Source organism: Lampetra fluviatilis, chromosome 68, assembly GCF_964198595.1.
Source record: "Lampetra fluviatilis chromosome 68, kcLamFluv1.1, whole genome shotgun sequence".
Lineage (NCBI taxonomy): Eukaryota > Metazoa > Chordata > Hyperoartia > Petromyzontiformes > Petromyzontidae > Lampetra > Lampetra fluviatilis.
In genome coordinates this window covers 5,181,146-5,201,338 of record NC_136342.1, presented here as the reverse complement: position 1 = coordinate 5,201,338, position 20,193 = coordinate 5,181,146, and the positions used below count along the sequence as shown (strand labels likewise).

General features: G+C 58.6%; 1 protein-coding gene across 5 annotated transcripts in view; it reads left to right on the top strand.

Moving 5' to 3' along the window:
* Nucleotides 1–20,193, top strand: part of LOC144952557 (long-chain fatty acid transport protein 1-like) — a 115,423-nt gene that overhangs the window by 48,182 nt on the left and 47,048 nt on the right. For all 5 annotated transcript variants that reach the window (XM_078883015.1, XM_078883018.1, XM_078883016.1 and 2 more), the window contains exon 7: nt 96–187. In XM_078883015.1, coding sequence (XP_078739141.1) covers nt 96–187 — 92 coding nt within the window. The remainder of the gene's footprint in view (nt 1–95; nt 188–20,193) is intronic.

The following is a 20,193-nucleotide window of genomic DNA, read 5'->3' as shown; positions in this document are numbered from 1 at the left end:
GAGTCTATGGGCAGTGTTGAGTCTATGGGTAGTGCTGAGTCTATGGGCAGTGCTGAGTCTATGGTGATGCAGTGCTGAGTCTCTGCGTGTCCCAGGTACTACCGCATGGCCACGCTGGTGCACTACGGCTTCGGCATGAGGGCGTCGGACGTGCTCTACTCCTGCCTGCCCCTCTACCACACGGCCGGTGAGCAACACCCACCCCCCCCACGCTCACCAGCTCGCTCACCAGCTCACTCACCAGCTCACTCACCAGCTCGCTCACTCACCCGCTCACTCACCAGCTCACTCACCAGCTCACTCACCAGCTCGCTCGCTCACCAGCTCACTCACCAGCTCACTCACCAGCTCGCTCACTCACCAGCTCGCTCACTCACCAGCTCACTCACCAGCTCACTCACCAGCTCGCTCGCTCATCAGCTCACTCACCAGCTCACTCACCAGCTCACTCACCAGCTCGCTCACTCACCAGCTCACTCACCAGCTCACTCACCAGCTCGCTCGCTCACCAGCTCACTCACCAGCTCGCTCACCAGCTCGCTCACCCACCTGATCACTCACCCACTTGCTCACTCACTCACCTACTCACCCACCGTCTCACTCACTCACCAGCTCACTCACTCACCCACCTGCTCACTCACTCACCAGCCCGCTCACGCACCATCTCACTCACCAGCTCACTCACTCACCCACCAGCTCACTCACTCACCAGCTCACTCACTCACCCACCAGCTCACTCACCAGCTCACTCACTCACTCACCAGCTCACTCACTCACCAGCTCACTCACTCACCCACCAGCTCACTCACCAGCTCACTCACCAGCTCACCCACCAGCTCACTCACCAGCTCACTCACCAGCTCACTCACCAGCTCACCAGCTCACCCACCTGCTTACCCACCTGTTCACCCACCCACTCACTCACTCACCAGCTCACTCACTCACCCACCTACTTACCCACCTGCTCACCCACCCACTCGCTCACCCACCTGCTCACCCACCAGCTCACTCACCAGCTCACTCACTCACCCACCAGCTCACTCACCAGCTCATTCACTCACTCACCAGCTCACTCACCCACCAGCTCACTCACCAGCTCACTCACCAGCTCACCAGCTCACTCACTCACCCACCAGCTCACTCACCAGCTCACTCACTCACTCACCAGCTCACTCACTCACCCACCAGCTCACTCACCAGCTCACTCACTCACCCACCAGCTCACTCACCAGCTCACTCACCAGCTCACCCACCAGCTCACTCACCAGCTCACTCACCAGCTCACCCACCTGCTCACTCACCAGCTCACTCACCAGCTCACTCACTCACCAGCTCGCTCACTCACCCACCAGTTCACTCACCAGCTCACTCACCAGCTCACCAGCTCACCCACCTGCTTACCCACCTGTTCACCCACCCACTCACCCACTCACCCACCAGCTCACCCCCTCACCCACCTGCTCACTCACTCACTCACCCACCCGCTCACTCACTCACCTGCTCACTCACTCACCCACCTACTCACCCACCTGCTCACACCGCCCGCTCACCCACCAGCTCGCTCCCTCACCTACTCACCCACCTGCTCACTCACTCACCCACCAGCTCACTCACCAGCTCACTCACCAGCTCACCATCTCACTCACTTACCCACCAGCTCACTCACCAGCTCACTCACTCACTCACCAGCTCACTCACTCACCCACCAGCTCACTCACCAGCTCACTCACTCACCCACCAGCTCACTCACCAGCTCACTCACCAGCTCACCCACCAGCTCACTCACCAGCTCACTCACCAGCTCACCCACCTGCTCACTCACCAGCTCACTCACTCACCCACCAGCTCACTCACCAGCTCACTCACTCACCCACCAGCTCACTCACCAGCTCACTCACTCACCCACCAGCTCACTCACCAGCTCACTCACTCACTCACCAGCTCACTCACTCACCCACCAGCTCACTCACCAGCTCACTCACTCACTCACCAGCTCACTCACTAACCCACCTGCTCACTCACCAGCTCACTCACTCACCCACCAGCTCACTCACCAGCTCACTCACCAGCTCACCAGCTCACTCACTCACCCACCAGCTCACTCACCAGCTCACTCACTCACTCACTCACCAGCTCACTCACTCACCCACCAGCTCACTCACCAGCTCACTCACTCACCCACCAGCTCACTCACCAGCTCACTCACCAGCTCACCAGCTCACTCACTCACCCACCAGCTCACTCACCAGCTCACTCAATCACTCACCAGCTCACTCACTCACCCACCAGCTCACTCACCAGCTCACTCACTCACCCACCAGCTCACTCACCAGCTCACTCTCTCACTCACTCACCAGCTCACTCACTCACCCACCAGCTCACTCACCAGCTCACTCACCAGCTCACCCACCAGCTCACTCACCAGCTCACTCACCAGCTCACCCACCTGCTCACTCACCAGCTCACTCACCAGCTCACTCACTCACCAGCTCACTCACTCACCCACCAGTTCACTCACCAGCTCACTCACCAGCTCACCAGCTCACCCACCTGCTTACCCACCTGTTCACCCACCCACTCACTCACTCACTCACCTACTCACCCACCTGCTCACTCACTCACCTACTCACCCACCTACTCACCCACCTGCTCACTCACTCACTCACTCACTCACCTACTCACCCACCCACTCGCTCACCCACTTGCTCACTCACCTGCTCACCCACTTGCTCACTCACCCACTCACTCACCAGCTCGCTCACTCACCCACCAGCTCACTGACCCACCTGCTCACTCACCAGCTCACTCACCCACCAGCTCATTCACCCACCTGCTCACTCACCCGCTCACCCGCCCGCTCACTCACCCACCAGCTCACTCACCAGCTCACTCACCAGCTCACCCACCAGCTCACTCACCAGCTCACTCACCAGCTCACCCACCTGCTCACTCACCAGCTCACTCACCAGCTCACTCACTCACCAGCTCACTCACTCACCCACCAGTTCACTCACCAGCTCACTCACCAGCTCACCAGCTCACCCACCTGCTTACCCACCTGTTCACCCACCCACTCACTCGCCCACCCACCTGCTCACTCACCCACTCACTCACTCACTCACCCACTCACTCACTCACTCACTCACCTGCTCACTCACTCACTCACTCACCCACCATCTCACTCACCAGCTCACTCACCCACCCACCCACTCACTCACTCACCTACTCACCCACCTGCTCACCCACCCCCTCACCCACCTGCTCACTCACTCACTCACTCACTCACTCACTCACTCACTCACTCACTCACTCACTCACTCACTCACTCACTCACCTGCTCACTCACTCACTCACTCACTCACCCACCATCTCACTCACCAGCTCACTCACTCACCCACCAGCTCACTCACCAGCTCACTCACCAGCTCACTCACCAGCTCACTCACCAGCTCACCCACCTGCTCACTCACCAGCTCACTCACCAGCTCACTCACTCACCCACCAGTTCACTCACCAGCTCACTCACCAGCTCACCAGCTCACCCACCTGCTTACCCACCTGTTCACCCACCCACTCACTCACTCACTCACTCACTCACCCACCATCTCACTCACCAGCTCACTCACCCACCCACCCACTCACTCACTCACTCACTCACTCACCTACTCACCCACCTGCTCACCCACCCCCTCACCCACTCACTCACTCACCCACTCACTCACTCACTCACTCACTCACCTGCTCACTCACTCACTCACTCACTCACTCACTCACTCACTCACTCACCCACCATCTCACTCACCAGCTCACTCACTCACTCACTCACTCACTCACTCACTCACTCACTCACTCACTCACTCACTCACTCACCTGCTCACTCACTCACTCACTCACTCACTCACTCACTCACCCACCATCTCACTCACCAGCTCACTCACTCACCCACCAGCTCACTCACCCACCAGCTCACTCACCAGCTCACTCACTCACTCACCAGCTCACTCACTCACCCACCAGCTCACTCACCAGCTCACTCACCAGCTCACCCACCAGCTCACTCACCTGCTCACTCACCAGCTCACCCACCTGCTCACTCACCAGCTCACTCACCAGCTCACTCACTCACCAGCTCACTCACTCACCCACCAGTTCACTCACCAGCTCACTCACCAGCTCACCAGCTCACCCACCTGCTTACCCACCTGTTCACCCACCCACTCACTCACTCACTCACCCACCCACTCACTCACTCACTCACCTACTCACCCACCTGCTCACTCACTCACCTACTCACCCACCTACTCACCCACCTGCTCACTCACTCACTCACTCACTCACTCACTCACTCACTCACTCACTCACTCACTCACTCACTCACTCACTCACTCACTCACCTACTCACCCACCCACTCGCTCACCCACTTGCTCACTCACCTGCTCACCCACCAGCTCACTCACCAGCTCACTCACCAGCTCACCCACCAGCTCACTCACCAGCTCACTCACCAGCTCACCCACCTGCTCTCTCACCAGCTCACTCACCAGCTCACTCACTCACCCACCAGTTCACTCACCAGCTCACTCACCAGCTCACCAGCTCACCCACCTGCTTACCCACCTGTTCACCCACCCACTCACTCACTCACTCACCCACCATCTCACTCACCAGCTCACTCACCCACCCACCCACTCACTCACTCACTCACTCACTCACTCACTCACCTACTCACCCACCTGCTCACCCACCCCCTCACCCACTCACTCACTCACCCCACTCACTCACTCACTCACTCACCTGCTCACTCACTCACTCACTCACTCACTCACCCACCATCTCACTCACCAGCTCACTCACTCACTCACTCACTCACTCACTCACTCACTCACTCACTCACTCACTCACTCACCTGCTCACTCACTCACTCACTCACTCACTCACCCACCATCTCACTCACCAGCTCACTCACTCACCCACCAGCTCACTCACCAGCTCACTCACTCACTCACCAGCTCACTCACTCACCCACCAGCTCACTCACCAGCTCACTCACCAGCTCACCCACCAGCTCACTCACCTGCTCACTCACCAGCTCACCCACCTGCTCACTCACCAGCTCACTCACCAGCTCACTCACTCACCAGCTCACTCACTCACCCACCAGTTCACTCACCAGCTCACTCACCAGCTCACCAGCTCACCCACCTGCTTACCCACCTGTTCACCCACCCACTCACTCACTCACTCACCCACCCACTCACTCACTCACTCACCTACTCACCCACCTGCTCACTCACTCACCTACTCACCCACCTACTCACCCACCTGCTCACTCACTCACTCACTCACTCACTCACTCACTCACTCACTCACTCACTCACTCACTCACCCACCCACTCGCTCACCCACTTGCTCACTCACCTGCTCACCCACTTGCTCACTCACCCACTCACTCACCAGCTCGCTCACTCACCCACCAGCTCACTGACCCACCTGCTCACTCACCAGCTCACTCACCCACCAGCTCACTCACCCACCTGCTCACTCACCCGCTCACCCGCCCGCTCACTCACCCACCAGCTCACTCACCAGCTCACTCACCAGCTCACCCACCAGCTCACTCACCAGCTCACTCACCAGCTCACCCACCTGCTCACTCACCAGCTCACTCACCAGCTCACTCACTCACCAGCTCACTCACTCACCCACCAGTTCACTCACCAGCTCACTCACCAGCTCACCAGCTCACCCACCTGCTTACCCACCTGTTCACCCACCCACTCACTCACTCACTCACCTACTCACCCACCTGCTCACTCACTCACCTACTCACCCACCTACTCACCCACCTGCTCACTCACTCACTCACTCACTCACCTACTCACCCACCCACTCGCTCACCCACTTGCTCACTCACCTGCTCACCCACTTGCTCACTCACCCACTCACTCACCAGCTCGCTCACTCACCCACCAGCTCACTGACCCACCTGCTCACTCACCAGCTCACTCACCCACCAGCTCATTCACCCACCTGCTCACTCACCCGCTCACCCGCCCGCTCACTCACCCACCAGCTCACTCACCAGCTCACTCACCAGCTCACCCACCAGCTCACTCACCAGCTCACTCACCAGCTCACCCACCTGCTCACTCACCAGCTCACTCACCAGCTCACTCACTCACCAGCTCACTCACTCACCCACCAGTTCACTCACCAGCTCACTCACCAGCTCACCAGCTCACCCACCTGCTTACCCACCTGTTCACCCACCCACTCACTCGCCCACCCACCTGCTCACTCACCCACTCACTCACTCACTCACTCACCCACTCACTCACTCACTCACTCACCTGCTCACTCACTCACTCACTCACCCACCATCTCACTCACCAGCTCACTCACCCACCCACCCACTCACTCACTCACCTACTCACCCACCTCCTCACCCACCTGCTCACTCACTCACTCACTCACTCACTCACTCACTCACTCACTCACTCACTCACTCACTCACTCACTCACTCACTCACTCTCCTCACTCACTCACTCACTCACTCACCCACCATCTCACTCACCAGCTCACTCACTCACCCACCAGCTCACTCACCAGCTCACTCACCAGCTCACTCACCAGCTCACTCACCAGCTCACCCACCTGCTCACTCACCAGCTCACTCACCAGCTCACTCACTCACCCACCAGTTCACTCACCAGCTCACTCACCAGCTCACCAGCTCACCCACCTGCTTACCCACCTGTTCACCCACCCACTCACTCACTCACTCACTCACTCACTCACTCACCCACCATCTCACTCACCAGCTCACTCACCCACCCACCCCCTCACCCACTCACTCACTCACCCACTCACTCACTCACTCACTCACCTGCTCACTCACTCACTCACTCACTCACCCACCATCTCACTCACCAGCTCACTCACTCACTCACTCACTCACTCACTCACTCACTCACTCACTCACCTGCTCACTCACTCACTCACTCACTCACTCACTCACTCACTCACTCACTCACTCACTCACCCACCATCTCACTCACCAGCTCACTCACTCACCCACCAGCTCACTCACCCACCAGCTCACTCACCAGCTCACTCACTCACTCACCAGCTCACTCACTCACCCACCAGCTCACTCACCAGCTCACTCACCAGCTCACCCACCAGCTCACTCACCTGCTCACTCACCAGCTCACCCACCTGCTCACTCACCAGCTCACTCACCAGCTCACTCACTCACCAGCTCACTCACTCACCCACCAGTTCACTCACCAGCTCACTCACCAGCTCACCAGCTCACCCACCTGCTTACCCACCTGTTCACCCACCCACTCACTCACTCACTCACCCACCCACTCACTCACTCACTCACCTACTCACCCACCTGCTCACTCACTCACCTACTCACCCACCTACTCACCCACCTGCTCACTCACTCACTCACTCACTCACTCACTCACTCACTCACTCACTCACTCACTCACTCACTCACCTACTCACCCACCCACTCGCTCACCCACTTGCTCACTCACCTGCTCACCCACTTGCTCACTCACCCACTCACTCACCAGCTCGCTCACTCACCCACCAGCTCACTGACCCACCTGCTCACTCACCAGCTCACTCACCCACCAGCTCACTCACCCACCTGCTCACTCACCCGCTCACCCGCCCGCTCACTCACCCACCAGCTCACTCACCAGCTCACTCACCAGCTCACCCACCAGCTCACTCACCAGCTCACTCACCAGCTCACCCACCTGCTCACTCACCAGCTCACTCACCAGCTCACTCACTCACCAGCTCACTCACTCACCCACCAGTTCACTCACCAGCTCACTCACCAGCTCACCAGCTCACCCACCTGCTTACCCACCTGTTCACCCACCCACTCACTCACCCACCCACCTGCTCACTCACCCACTCACTCACTCACTCACTCACTCGCTCACTCACTCGCTCACTCACTCACTCACTCACTCACCTGCTCACTCACTCACTCACTCACCCACCATCTCACTCACCAGCTCACTCACTCACCCACCAGCTCACTCACCAGCTCACTCACTCACTCACTCACTCACTCACTCACTCACTCACTCACTCACCAGCTCACTCACTCACCCACCAGCTCACTCACCAGCTCACTCACCAGCTCACCCACCAGCTCACTCACCAGCTCACTCACCAGCTCACCCACCTGCTCACTCACCAGCTCACTCACCAGCTCACTCACTCACCCACCAGTTCACTCACCAGCTCACTCACCAGCTCACCAGCTCACCCACCTGCTTACCCACCTGTTCACCCACCCACTCACTCACTCACTCACCCACCATCTCACTCACCAGCTCACTCACCCACCCACCCACTCACTCACTCACTCACTCACTCACCTACTCACCCACCTGCTCACCACCCCCTCACCCACTCACTCACTCACCCACTCACTCACTCACTCACCTGCTCACTCACTCACTCACTCACTCACCCACCATCTCACTCACCAGCTCACTCACTCACTCACTCACTCACTCACTCACTCACTCACTCACCTGCTCACTCACTCACTCACTCACTCACTCACTCACTCACTCACTCCTCACTCACTCACCACCATCTCACTCACCAGCTCACTCACTCACCCACCAGCTCACTCACCAGCTCACTCACTCACTCACCAGCTCACTCACTCACCCACCAGCTCACTCACCAGCTCACTCACCAGCTCACCCACCAGCTCACTCACCTGCTCACTCACCAGCTCACCCACCTGCTCACTCACCAGCTCACTCACCAGCTCACTCACTCACCAGCTCACTCACTCACCCACCAGTTCACTCACCAGCTCACTCACCAGCTCACCAGCTCACCCACCTGCTTACCCACCTGTTCACCCACCCACTCACTCACTCACTCACCCACCCACTCACTCACTCACTCACCTACTCACCCACCTGCTCACTCACTCACCTACTCACCCACCTACTCACCCACCTGCTCACTCACTCACTCACTCACTCACTCACTCACTCACCCACACCCACTCGCTCACCCACTTGCTCACTCACCTGCTCACCCACTTGCTCACTCACCACTCACTCACCAGCTCGCTCACTCACCCACCAGCTCACTGACCCACCTGCTCACTCACCAGCTCACTCACCCACCAGCTCACTCACCCACCTGCTCACTCACCCGCTCACCCGCCCGCTCACTCACCCACCAGCTCACTCACCAGCTCACTCACCAGCTCACCCACCAGCTCACTCACCAGGCTCACTCACCAGCTCACCCACCTGCTCACTCACCAGCTCACTCACCAGCTCACTCACTCACCAGCTCACTCACTCACCACCAGTTCACTCACCAGCTCACTCACCAGCTCACCAGCTCACCCACCTGCTTACCCACCTGTTCACCCACCCACTCACTCACCCACCCGCCTGCTCACTCACCCACTCACTCACTCACTCACTCACTCACTCACTCACTCACTCACTCACTCACTCACTCACCCACTCACTCACTCACTCACCTGCTCACTCACTCACTCACTCACCCACCATCTCACTCAGCTCACTCACCACACCCACCCACTCACTCACTCACCTACTCACCCACCTGCTCACCCACCCCCTCACCCACCTGCTCACTCACTCACCCACCATCTCACTCACCAGCTCACTCACCCACCCACTCACACACTCACTCACTCACTCACTCACCTACTCACCCACCTGCTCACCCACCCCCTCACCCACCTGCTCACTCACTCACTCACCCACCAGTTCACTCACCAGCTCACTCACCAGCTCACCAGCTCACCCACCTGTTTACCCACCTGTTCACCCACCCACTCACTCACTCACTCACCCACCATCTCACTCACCAGCTCACTCACCCACCCACTCACTCAGCTCACCCACCTGCTCACCCACCAGCTCACTCACCAGCTCACTCACTCACTCACTCACTCACTCACTCACTCACTCACTCACTTCACTCACCAGCTCACTCACTCACCAGCTCACTCACTCACCCACCAGCTCACTCACCAGCTCACTCACCAGCTCACCCACCAGCTCACTCACCAGCTCACTCACCAGCTCACTCACCAGCTCACCAGCTCACCCACCTGCTTACCCACCTGTTCACCCACCCACACTCACTCACCAGCTCACTCACTCACCCACCTGCTTACCCACCTGCTCACCCACCCACTCGCTCACCCACCTGCTCACCCACCAGCTCACTCACCAGCTCACTCACTCACCCACCAGCTCACTCACCAGCTCATTCACTCACTCACCAGCTCACTCACCCACCAGCTCACTCACCAGCTCCGCACAGCTCACCAGCTCACTCACTCACCTCACACCAGCTCACTCACCAGCTCACTCACCAGCTCACTCACTCACTCACCAGCTCACTCACTCACCCACCAGCTCACTCACCAGCTCACTCACTCACCCACCAGCTCACTCACCAGCTCACTCACCAGCTCACCCACCAGCTCACTCACCAGCTCACTCACCAGCTCACCCACCTGCTCACTCACCAGCTCACTCACCAGCTCCACTCACTCACCAGCTCGCTCACTCACCCACCAGTTCACTCACCAGCTCACTCACCAGCTCACCAGCTCACCCACCTGCTTACCCACCTGTTCACCCACCCACTCACCCACTCACCCACCAGCTCACCCCCTCACCCACCTGCTCACTCACTCACTCACCCACCCGCTCACTCACTCACCTGCTCACTCACTCACCACCTACTCACCCACCTGCTCACCCGCCCGCTCACCACCAGCTCGCTCCCTCACCTACTCACCCACCTGCTCACTCACTCACCCACCAGCTCACTCACCAGCTCACTCACCAGCTCACCATCACTCACTTACCCACCAGCTCACTCCCAGCTCACTCACTCACTCACCAGCTCACCTCACTCACCCACCAGCTCACTCACCAGCTCACTCACTCACCACCAGCTCACTCACCAGCTCACTCACCAGCTCACCCACCAGCTCACTCACCAGCTCACTCACCAGCTCACCCACCTGCTCACTCACCAGCTCACTCACTCACCCACCAGTCACTCACCAGCTCACTCACTCACCCACCAGCTCACTCACCAGCTCACTCACTCACCCACCAGCTCACTCACCAGCTCACTCACTCACTCACCAGCTCACTCACTCACCCACCAGCTCACTCACCAGCTCACTCACTCACTCACCAGCTCACTCACTAACCCACCTGCTCACTCACCAGCTCACTCACTCACCACCAGCTCACTCACCAGCTCACTCACCAGCTCACCAGCTCTCACTCACCTCACCCACCAGCTCACTCACCAGCTCACTCACCTCACTCACTCACTCACCGCTCACTCACTCACCCACCAGCTCACTCACCAGCTCACTCACTCACCCACCAGCTCACTCAACTCCCAGCTCACTCACCAGCTCACAGCTCACTCACCACCCACCAGCTCACTCACCAGCTCACTCACTCACCCCACCAGCTCACTCACCAGCTCACTCAATCAGCTCACCAGCTCACTCACCTCACCCACCAGCTCACTCACACCAGCTCACTCACTCACCCACCAGCTCACTCACCAGCTCACTCACTCACTCACTCACCAGCTCACTCACTCACCCACCAGCTCACTCACCAGCTCACTCACCAGCTCACCCACCAGCTCACTCACCAGCTCACTCACCAGCTCACCCACCTGCTCACTCACCAGCTCACTCACCAGCTCACTCACTCACCAGCTCACTCACTCACCCACCAGTTCACTCACCAGCTCACTCACCAGCTCACCAGCTCACCCACCTGCTTACCCACCTGTTCACCCACCCACTCACTCACTCACTCACTCACCTACTCACCCACCTGCTCACTCACTCACCTACTCACCCACCTACTCACCCACCTGCTCACTCACTCACTCACTCACTCACTCACCTACTCACCCACCCACTCGCTCACCCACTTGCTCACTCACCTGCTCACCCACTTGCTCACTCACCCACTCACTCACCAGCTCGCTCACTCACCCACCAGCTCACTGACCCACCTGCTCACTCACCAGCTCACTCACCCACCAGCTCACTCACCCACCTGCTCACTCACCCGCTCACCCGCCCGCTCACTCTCCCACCAGCTCACTCACCAGCTCACTCACCAGCTCACCCACCAGCTCACTCACCAGCTCACTCACCAGCTCACCCACCTGCTCACTCACCAGCTCACTCACCAGCTCACTCACTCACCAGCTCACTCACTCACCCACCAGTTCACTCACCAGCTCACTCACCAGCTCACCAGCTCACCCACCTGCTTACCCACCTGTTCACCCACCCACTCACTCGCCCACCCACCTGCTCACTCACCCACTCACTCACTCACTCACCCACTCACTCACTCACTCACTCACTCACTCACTCACTCACTCACTCACTCACTCTGCTCACTCACTCACTCACTCACCCACCATCTCACTCACCAGCTCACTCACCCACCCACCCACTCACTCACTCACTCACTCACCTACTCACCCACCTGCTCACCCACCCCCTCACCCACCTGCTCACTCACTCACTCACTCACTCACTCACTCACTCACTCACTCACTCACTCACTCACCTGCTCACTCACTCACTCACTCACTCACTCACTCACTCACTCACCCACCATCTCACTCACCAGCTCACTCACTCACCCACCAGCTCACTCACCAGCTCACTCACTCACTCACTCACTCACCAGCTCACTCACTCACCCACCAGCTCACTCACCAGCTCACTCACCAGCTCACCCACCAGCTCACTCACCAGCTCACTCACCAGCTCACCCACCTGCTCACTCACCAGCTCACTCACCAGCTCACTCACTCACCCACCAGTTCACTCACCAGCTCACTCACCAGCTCACCAGCTCACCCACCTGCTTACCCACCTGTTCACCCACCCACTCACTCACTCACTCACCCACCATCTCACTCACCAGCTCACTCACCCACCCACCCACTCACTCACTCACTCACTCACTCACCTACTCACCCACCTGCTCACCCACCCCCTCACCCACTCACTCACTCACCCACTCACTCACTCACTCACCTGCTCACTCACTCACTCACTCACCCACCATCTCACTCACCAGCTCACTCACTCACTCACTCACTCACTCACCTGCTCACTCACTCACTCACTCACTCACTCACTCACTCACTCACTCACTCACTCACACCACCATCTCACTCACCAGCTCACTCACTCACCCACCAGCTCACTCACCAGCTCACTCACTCACTCACCAGCTCACTCACTCACCCACCAGCTCACTCACCAGCTCACTCACCAGCTCACCCACCAGCTCACTCACCTGCTCACTCACCAGCTCACCCACCTGCTCACTCACCAGCTCACTCACCAGCTCACTCACTCACCAGCTCACTCACTCACCCACCAGTTCACTCACCAGCTCACTCACCAGCTCACCAGCTCACCCACCTGCTTACCCACCTGTTCACCCACCCACTCACTCACTCACTCACCCACCCACTCACTCACTCACTCACCTACTCACCCACCTGCTCACTCACTCACCACCCACCTACTCACCCACCTGCTCACTCACTCACTCACTCACTCACTCACTCACTCACCTGCTCACTCACTCACTCACTCACTCACTCACTCACTCACCCACCATCTCACTCACCAGCTCACTCACTCACCCACCTCACTCACCCACCAGCTCACTCACCAGCTCACTCACTCACTCACTCACTCACCATCTCACTCACCAGCTCACTCACTCACCCACCAGCTCACTCACCAGCTCACTCACTCACTCACCAGCTCACTCACTCACCCACCAGCTCACTCACCAGCTCACTCACCAGCTCACCCACCAGCTCACTCACCTGCTCACTCACCAGCTCACCCACCTGCTCACTCACCAGCTCACTCACCAGCTCACTCACTCACCAGCTCACTCACTCACCCACCAGTTCACTCACCAGCTCACTCACCAGCTCACCCACCTGCTTACCCACCTGTTCACCCACCCACTCACTCACTCACTCACCCACCCACTCAATCACTCACTCACCTACTCACCCACCTGCTCACTCACTCACCTACTCACCCACCTACTCACCCACCTGCTCACTCACTCACTCACTCACTCACTCACTCACTCACTCACTCACTCACTCACTCACTCACTCACTCACCTGCTCACTCACTCACTCACTCACTCACTCACTCACTCACTCACTCACTCACCATCTCACTCACCAGCTCACTCACTCACCCACCAGCTCACTCACCAGCTCACTCACTCACTCACTCACTCACTCACCAGCTCACTCACTCACCCACCAGCTCACTCACCAGCTCACTCACCAGCTCACCCACCAGCTCACTCACCAGCTCACTCACCAGCTCACCCACCTGCTCACTCACCAGCTCACTCACCAGCTCACTCACTCACCCACCAGTTCACTCACCAGCTCACTCACCACCTGCTTACCCACCTGTTCACCCACCCACTCACTCACTCACTCACCCACCATCTCACTCACCAGCTCACTCACCCACCCACCCACTCACTCACTCACTCACTCACCTACTCACCCACCTGCTCACCCACCCCCTCACCCACTCACTCACTCACCCACTCACTCACTCACTCACCTGCTCACTCACTCACTCACTCACCCACCATCTCACTCACCAGCTCACTCACTCACTCACTCACTCACTCACTCACTCACTCACTCACTCACTCACCTGCTCACTCACTCACTCACTCACTCACTCACTCACTCACTCACCCACCATCTCACTCACCAGCTCACTCACTCACCCACCAGCTCACTCACCAGCTCACTCACTCACTCACCAGCTCACTCACTCACCCACCAGCTCACTCACCAGCTCACTCACCAGCTCACCCACCAGCTCACTCACCTGCTCACTCACCAGCTCACCCACCTGCTCACTCACCAGCTCACTCACCAGCTCACTCACTCACCAGCTCACTCACTCACCCACCAGTTCACTCACCAGCTCACTCACCAGCTCACCAGCTCACCCACCTGCTTACCCACCTGTTCACCCACCCACTCACTCACTCACTCACCCACCCACTCACTCACTCACCTACTCACCCACCTGCTCACTCACTCACCTACTCACCCACCTACTCACCCACCTGCTCACTCACTCACTCACTCACTCACTCACTCACCTACTCACCCACCCACTCGCTCACCCACTTGCTCACTCACCTGCTCACCCACTTGCTCACTCACCCACTCACTCACCAGCTCGCTCACTCACCCACCAGCTCACTGACCCACCTGCTCACTCACCAGCTCACTCACCCACCAGCTCACTCACCCACCTGCTCACTCACCCGCTCACCCGCCCGCTCACTCACCCACCAGCTCACTCACCAGCTCACTCACCAGCTCACCCACCAGCTCACTCACCAGCTCACTCACCAGCTCACCCACCTGCTCACTCACCAGCTCACTCACCAGCTCACTCACTCACCAGCTCACTCACTCACCCACCAGTTCACTCACCAGCTCACTCACCAGCTCACCAGCTCACCCACCTGCTTACCCACCTGTTCACCCACCCACTCACTCACCCACCCACCTGCTCACTCACCCACTCACTCACTCACTCACTCACTCACTCACTCACTCGCTCGCTCGCTCACTCACTCACTCACTCACCTGCTCACTCACTCACTCACTCACTCACCCACCATCTCACTCACCAGCTCACTCACTCACCCACCAGCTCACTCACCAGCTCACTCACTCACTCACTCACCCACCAGCTCACTCACCAGCTCACTCACCAGCTCACCCACCAGCTCACTCACCAGCTCACTCACCAGCTCACCCACCTGCTCACTCACCAGCTCACTCACCAGCTCACTCACTCACCCACCAGTTCACTCACCAGCTCACTCACCAGCTCACCAGCTCACCCACCTGCTTACCCACCTGTTCACCCACCCACCCACCCACTCACTCACTCACTCACTCACCCACCATCTCACTCACCAGCTCACTCACCCACCCACCCACTCACTCACTCACTCACCTACTCACCCACCTGCTCACCCACCCCCTCACCCACTCACTCACTCACTCACCTGCTCACTCACTCACTCACTCACCCACCATCTCACTCACCAGCTCACTCACTCACTCACTCACTCACTCACTCACTCACTCACTCACCTGCTCACTCACTCACTCACTCACTCACTCACTCACTCACTCACTCACTCACCCACCATCTCACTCACCAGCTCACTCACTCACCCACCAGCTCACTCACCAGCTCACTCACTCACCAGCTCACTCACTCACACACCAGCTCACTCACCAACTCACTCACCAGCTCACCCACCAGCTCACTCACCTGCTCACTCACCAGCTCACCCACCTGCTCACTCACCAGCTCACTCACCAGCTCACTCACTCACCAGCTCACTCACTCACCCACCAGTTCACTCACCAGCTCACTCACCAGCTCACCAGCTCACCCACCTGCTTACCCACCTGTTCACCCACCCACTCACTCACTCACCCACCCACTCACTCACTCACTCACTCACTCACCCACCATCTCACTCACCAGCTCACTCACCCACCCACCCACTCACTCACTCACTCACCTACTCACCCACCTGCTCACCCACCCCCTCACCCACTCACTCACTCACTCACCTGCTCACTCACTCACTCACTCACCCACCATCTCACTCACCAGCTCACTCACTCACTCACTCACTCACCTGCTCACTCACTCACTCACTCACTCACTCACTCACTCACTCACTCACCCACCATCTCACTCACCAGCTCACTCACTCACCCACCAGCTCACTCACCAGCTCACTCACTCACCAGCTCACTCACTCACACACCAGCTCACTCACCAACTCACTCACCAGCTCACCCACCAGCTCACTCACCTGCTCACTCACCAGCTCACCCACCTGCTCACTCACCAGCTCACTCACCAGCTCACTCACTCACCAGCTCACTCACTCACCCACCAGTTCACTCACCAGCTCACTCACCAGCTCACCAGCTCACCCACCTGCTTACCCACCTGTTCACCCACCCACTCACTCACTCACTCACCCACCCACTCACTCACTCACTCACCTACTCACCCACCTGCTCACTCACTCACCTACTCACCCACCTACTCACCCACCTGCTCACTCACTCACTCACTCACTCACTCACCTACTCACCCACCCACTCGCTCACCCACTTGCTCACTCACCTGCTCACCCACTTGCTCACTCACCCACTCACTCACCAGCTCGCTCACTCACCCACCAGCTCACTGACCCACCTGCTCACTCACCAGCTCACTCACCCACCAGCTCACTCACCCACCTGCTCACTCACCCGCTCACCCGCCCGCTCACTCACCCACCAGCTCACTCACCAGCTCACTCACCAGCTCACCCACCAGCTCACTCACCAGCTCACTCACCAGCTCACCCACCTGCTCACTCACCAGCTCACTCACCAGCTCACTCACTCACCAGCTCACTCACTCACCCACCAGTTCACTCACCAGCTCACTCACCAGCTCACCAGCTCACCCACCTGCTTACCCACCTGTTCACCCACCCACTCACTCACCCACCCACCTGCTCACTCACCCACTCACTCACTCACTCACTCACTCACTCACTCACTCACTCACCCACTCACTCACTCACTCACCTGCTCACTCACTCACTCACTCACTCACCCACCATCTCACTCACCAGCTCACTCACCCACCCACCCACTCACTCACTCACCTACTCACCCACCTGCTCACCCACCCCCTCACCCACCTGCTCACTCACTCACCCACCATCTCACTCACCAGCTCACTCACCCACCCACTCACACACTCACTCACTCACTCACCTACTCACCCACCTGCTCACCCACCCCCTCACCCACCTGCTCACTCACTCACTCACTCACTCACTCACTCACTCACCCACCAGTTCACTCACCAGCTCACTCACCAGCTCACCAGCTCACCCACCTGTTTACCCACCTGTTCACCCACCCACTCACTCACTCACCCACCATCTCACTCACCAGCTGACTCACCCACCCACTCACTCACTCACTCACCCACCTGCTCACTCACCACTCACTCACTCACTCACTCACTCACTCACTCACTCACTCACCCACCCACTCACTCACCCACTCACTCACCCACCCACCCACCCACTCACTCACTCACTCACCCACTCACTCACTCACTCACTCACTCACTCACCCACCCACCCACTCATTCACTCACTCACTCACTCACTCACCTACTCACCCACTCACTCACTCGCTCACCTACTCACCCACCTGCTCACCCACCCACTCACTCACCCACTCACTCACCAGCTCACTCACTCACTCACTCACTCACTCACTCACCATCTCACTCACCAGCTCACTCACTCACTCACTCACTCACCCACCTACTCACCCACCTGCTCACTCACCCACCTACTCACCCACCAGCTCACTCACTCACCAGCTCACTCACCCACCTGCTCACTCACCAGCTCACTCACTCACCAGCTCACCCGCCCGCTCACCCACCAGCTCGCTCCCTCACCTACTCACCCACTTGCTCACTCACCTGCTCACTCACCCACTTGCTCACTCACCCACCTACTCACCCACCTGCTCACTCACTCACTCACCTACTCACCTACCTGCTCACCCACCCACTCGCTCACCCACTTGCTCACTCACCTGCTCACCCACTTGCTCACTCACCCACTCACTCACCAGCTCGCTCACTCACCCACCAGCTCACTCACCCACCTGCTCACTCACCAGCTCACTCACCCACCAGCTCACTCACCCACCTGCTCACTCACCCGCTCACCCGCCCGCTCACTCATCCACTTGCTCACTCACCCACTCACTCACCAGCTCGCTCACTCACCCACCAGCTCACTCACCCACCCGCCCACTCACTCACCTGCTCACCCACCCGCTCACCCGCCCGCTCACTCACCCATCCACTCACTCACAAGCACGCTCACCCACCAGCACGCTCACTCACCTGCCCACTCACCTGCTCACTCACTCACCTACTCACCCACCTGCTCACCCACCCACTCACCCACCTACTCACCCACCCACTCACTCACCTGCTCACTCACCTGCTCACCCACCAGCTCGCTCACTCACCTGCCCACTCACCTGCTCACCCACCCGCCCGCTCACCCACCCGCTCACCCACCTGCCTACTCACTCACCTCACCCACCTGCTCACCCACCCACTCACTCACTCACCTGCTCACCCACCTGCCCATTCACCTGCTCACTCACTCACTCACTCATCTACTCACCCACCTGCTCACCCACCCACTCACTCACTCACTCACCTACTCACCCACCTACTCACCCACCCACTCACTCACTCACTCACTCACCCACCTGCTCACCCACCCACTCACTCACTCACTCACTCACCCACCCACTCACCTCACCCACTCACTCACTCACTCACTCACTCACTCACTCACTCACTCACTCACCCACCCACCCACTCACTCACTCACCCACTCACTCACCCACCCACCCACTCATTCACTCACTCACTCACTCACCTACTCACCCACTCACTCACTCACCTACTCACCCACCTGCTCACCCACCCACTCGCTCACTCACTCACTCACCAGCTCACTCACTCACTCACTTACCCACCATCTCACTCACCAGCTCACTCACTCACTCACTCACTCACTCACTCACTCACTCACTCACCCACCTACTCACCCACCTGCTCACTCACCCACCTACTCACCCACCAGCTCACTCACTCACTCGCTCACACCACTTGCTCACTCACCCGCTCACTCACCAGCTCGCTCACTCACTCACCAGCTCACTCACTCACCAGCTCACTCACCCACCTGCTCACTCACCAGCTCACTCACTCACCAGCTCACCCGCCCGCTCACCCACCAGCTCGCTCCCTCACCTACTCACCCACTTGCTCACTCACCGCTCACTCACCCACTTGCTCACTCACCCACCTACTCACCCACCTGCTCACTCACTCACTCACTCACTC